General features: G+C 54.4%; 1 protein-coding gene across 1 annotated transcript in view; it reads left to right on the top strand.

Moving 5' to 3' along the window:
• Positions 1-562: 562 nt before the first annotated feature.
• Positions 563-4362, top strand: part of LOC112155219 (coiled-coil domain-containing protein 136) — a gene marked incomplete at its 5' end in the record, with an annotated part of 8764 nt that continues 4964 nt past the window's right edge. The window contains 6 exon segments of the mRNA XM_024286738.1: positions 563-796; positions 1894-1968; positions 2211-2504; positions 2574-2673; positions 2742-2919; positions 3276-3410. Of these exon segments, the coding sequence (XP_024142506.1) occupies positions 563-796; positions 1894-1968; positions 2211-2504; positions 2574-2673; positions 2742-2919; positions 3276-3410 (1016 nt within the window).

Below are 4362 nucleotides of genomic sequence, written 5' to 3'. Positions count from 1 at the left end.
TGCAGCCCCTCCCACCTGCGGCCCCTCCCACCTGCAGCCTCTCTCAGGTGCTACTTCCTCCCTTCAGCCGCTCCTTCGTCTGGTGGAGCCGGTTCAGCTGTTTACTAAAATCAACAGGATGGTGTGACACGGCCGTGTGCTGCCCCCTACAGGGTGAAACACATATTACAGTTGAATTTTGTGATTGGTCAAACCATGTCAGTCACATGTCATGATCACAGCTCCACCCCTCTGACTGGATTTTCAGATTTCTGCTGGGGGCGGAGTCAGCCTCCAACTTCCTGTTTGGGTACCCTTTAAGCTCCTCCCTCTGTTCTCTGGTTATCATAATTCTGCTTTTTTCTGTACCTCCCACTGGTGATGGTGCTTTTATTCTGAAGGTGCATGTAAATCTCAGCCGTTTATGATCTGGGACGTCATGATTCTCCTTCATGGTGCAGTTCCTCCAGAGGCCAGAACTCCACTCAGAATGACCCGACCATGAATCGGATGTTCGTTAGATCGAATCGTTGCTGCCGCTCACCTGTTGGTGGCTGTGACTCCGCCCCCTGTGTGTCTGCAGATGAACTGCAGGAGCACAAGTTCCTCCTGATGACTGAAGGCCTGAGCGAAAAACCCTCAGAGGAGGAGGCTTACGAGGAGAAGAGGCAGCAGGACGAGGAGGAGAAAGGGGCGGTCCTAGACAGTAAGGAGGAGCTAAAGGAGCTGAGGGATCAGCTGGTGCAGCTGCTCCTCAAACTGGAGGAGACGCGGGAGGTTTCCCAACAGCAGGAGCAGAGCTGTGAGGAGCTGCAGGGTGAGGAACGACAATTCAATTCGATTTTATTTATAAAGCTCAAAATCACAAAACAATTCCCGTATCGGGCTTCAAGACGGGCATTTTACAGAAGCAGAATGTAAAATATGAATAATAGCTAAAAACTAAACAGACTAAACCAAACTGGTTATCCCTGTACTTAGGCCCTTCCTCCTGGTAAAGAAAAACTCCTAAAAATCCTGATTCAGGACAAAAGAAGAAACCTTAGAGATGTCCACATGAGGGAGAGATCCTATCCCAGGACGGACAGGAGATACCAGAAATGTTGGAGAGGAATTAACTTATTTAACTCTACAACTATGGATGTGAATGGAGTTCAGCCAGATAGGACTGGGAGGGCAGGTGGGGGGGGTGGTCCACGGCCAAGATGAGCCGGAAGCGAGGTCCACATCTGACACGAGCCAGAAGCGAGATCCACGGCCGAGATGAGCCAGAGGCGAGGTCCACGGCCAAGACAAGCCGGAAGTGAGGTCCACATCTGAGATGAGCCGGAAGCGAGGTCCACGGCCAAGACAAGCCGGAAGTGAGGTCCACATCTGAGACGAGCCGGAAGTGAGGTCCACGGCCGAGATGAGCCGGAAGCGAGGTCCACAGCCAAGACAAGCCGGAAGTGAGGTCCACATCTGAGAAGAGCCGGAAGTGAGGTCCACATCTAAGACGAGCTGGAAGTGAGGTCCACGGCCGAGATGAGCCGGAAGTGAGGTCCACGGCCCAGATGAGCCGGAAGCGAGGTCCACGGCCAAGACAAGCCGGAAGTGAGGTCCACATCTGAGAAGAGCCGGAAGTGAGGTTCACATCTGAGAAGAGCCGGAAGCGAGGTCCACATCTGAGACGAGCCAGAAGCAAGGTCCACCAGGAATCTGAAATCCATCCCGCTCCCCCATAAGGGAGTGAGACAGAAAAACAACCGAATCACACTGCACCAAACAGAAGCACATAGATCTAAATACAATAGATGATAGAGAACAGAAGAGAAGTACATGAGAATAGAGAGCAGAACCTGCATGCATGAACATACGACCCTCCGGAGGAGCACGCCCCCTCCACCCCCATAACCACTGTCTTTGCCCCCCCAGGGTTGCTGGAGGACGAGCGGCTGGCGAGCGCCCACCAGGCCGAGAGCTTCACCAGACAGATCCAGACGCTGCAAGGTTCTGATCCGGACTGCAGTCGGACCAGGATACACACACAAACACACACAGAATTGTGTTCATCTTTCCTGCATGCAGACAGATATCAGGTGTCGTCGTTGTTAACCGGGCCGGTATCAAAGTTCTGGTAGTGGTTCTGATGATGGATGTGGTTTTAGCACCTCCCCTGATCCTGGCTTGGGCGGGTCATGGAGGCGGGTCATGGAGGCGGGTCATGGACTCCTCTCTGCTGTCTCCTGCAGTGCAGCTACACTCCGTCCAGCAGGAGGCGATCCGTCTGCAGGAGGAGCGGGACGGTGAGCTGAAGGAGGTGCAGCAGGAGCTGCGTTGGGCTCAGGAGGAGGTGCTGCTGCTCCAGCAGGCCGCCGAGGAGGCAGCGGTAGACAGCGAGAATGACATCGCCTACCTTCAGGAAGAGCTGTGCCGTCTTAAGGCAGAGCTTCAGTCTCTGCACGCCGCTGTGGCCGAGTATGAGCTGGAGATCAACGCGCTGAGGGCGGAGCTTAACACTGAGAGCCTGAACCCCCCCTCAGCAGGTAACCTGAGCCCGGAGGGGAACGCCCCTCTGTGTTAAAGTGTCTGAATAAAGTCTTCGTGTCCGGCAGAGGTGGCGCAGCTTCAGGTGGAGGCGTGGTCACTGAGCTGCGAGCGTCAGACTCTGAGCGGCGAGAACAGGCGTCTGAGTGACAGCGTGGAGCGTCTGCAGTGAGTGCTGACTCAGCGCTTTTTACTGCTGACGTCAGCATCATCCTCACCTGCTTCCTGCTGCACAGGTGTGACGACGTCTACCCGGCGATCAAACGGAAGTGCACTCCTGAACCGGACCCCAAGGTGAAGGCAGAACTGGGTCCCCTGGTCCAGTCTGGACCAGAACCGCTGGACTCTGAGATCAGTGTCCTGAAGGTCCAGTTGCAGTGTGCTGAGGAGACGGCCCAGAAAGTCCAGGAGGAGGTGGGTTGGTCCGGTTCTGGTTCTTTCTGGTTGAACGTAGACCTAGTTAGGCTAGCCTCTGGTCCCTGTAGCTGCAGAACCAGAACCAGGAGGTTCGGCTGCTGCTGTGAGCAGAGGAGAGCAGAACCAGAACCTGCACTTAAGTCCGACTCAGACCTTTCAGGTTGATCTTGTTTGTTTAAACCCATAAAGACTCAGAACCGCACGGTGAGCTCTCCGGCCCATCTACAACCAGAAAACCCGGTTCAAAGGTTCTTCTCAGCCGGGTTCTCCACCCGTTACAGTCTGTTCTGCATCACTGTTTTAGCCTGATCCGTCTGCAAATGACGCCTAATACGCTTGTGTCTGTGCGGTAGTGTGACGCCGTGAAGGCGGAGCTAGTGGAGCTGCAGCTGCGGTACGACTGCAGTCAGCAGGAACGGACCTCGCTGGCGCTGGAGCTGCAGCGCTGCAAGGCAGAGCTACAGAGGCTGCTGCTCCGGAGCCCACAGGTGAGATGACAGGTGGAGCGCGAGACAGGTGGAGCTCAAGACAGGTGGAACACGAGACAGGCGGAGCATGAGACAGGTGGAACAACAGACAGGTGGAACAAGAGACAGGTGGAACACGAGACAGGTGGAACACGAGACAGGTGGAGCATGAGACAAGTGGAACAACAGACAGGTGGAGCACGAGACAGGTGGAACAAGAGACAGGTGGAGCACGAGACAGGTGGAGCACGAGACAGGTGGAACTACAGACAGGTGGAACACGAGACAGGTGGAGCATGAGACAGGTGGAGCACGAGACAGGTGGAACAAGAGACAGGTGGAGCACGAGACAGGTGGAACAAGAGACAGGTGGAACAAGAGACAGGTGGAGCACGAGACAGGTGGAACAAGAGACAGGTGGAACACGAGACAGGTGGAACAAGAGACAGGTGGAGCATGAGACAGGTGGAACAAGAGACAGGTAGAGCACGAGACAGGTGGAACAAGAGACAGGTGGAGCACTAGACAGGTGGAACAAGAGACAGGTGGAGCATGGGACAGGTGGAACAAGAGACAGGTGGAGCACGAGACAGGTGGAACAAGAGACAGGTGGAACACGAGACAGGTGGAGCGAGAGACAGGTGGAGCATGAGACAGGTGGAACAAGAGACAGGTGGAGCATGAGACAGGTGGAGCACGAGACAGGTGGAACAAGAGACAGGTGGACCTCAAGACGAGCAGTAGATCATCCGGAGAAACTCAGACTGAAACTCTCCTGGACTCATGAGCTTCTTTTCATCAGTTGAATCAAACCTTCTGGCTCCACCTGTTCCTGGTTATCATGGGAATACACACATTTATCAGAACCTGTCAAAACCCACCAGAACCCCCAGTAACCCATCAGAAACCTGTCTGAAACCTATCAGAACCTGGCAGTTAGTCTTCCAGATTCTTTTTTTTTTTTTTTTTTTTA

The sequence above is a fragment of the Oryzias melastigma genome, linkage group LG23 (genome assembly GCF_002922805.2).
Source record: "Oryzias melastigma strain HK-1 linkage group LG23, ASM292280v2, whole genome shotgun sequence".
Lineage (NCBI taxonomy): Eukaryota > Metazoa > Chordata > Actinopteri > Beloniformes > Adrianichthyidae > Oryzias > Oryzias melastigma.
This window is presented reverse-complemented; position numbering and strand designations above follow the sequence as displayed.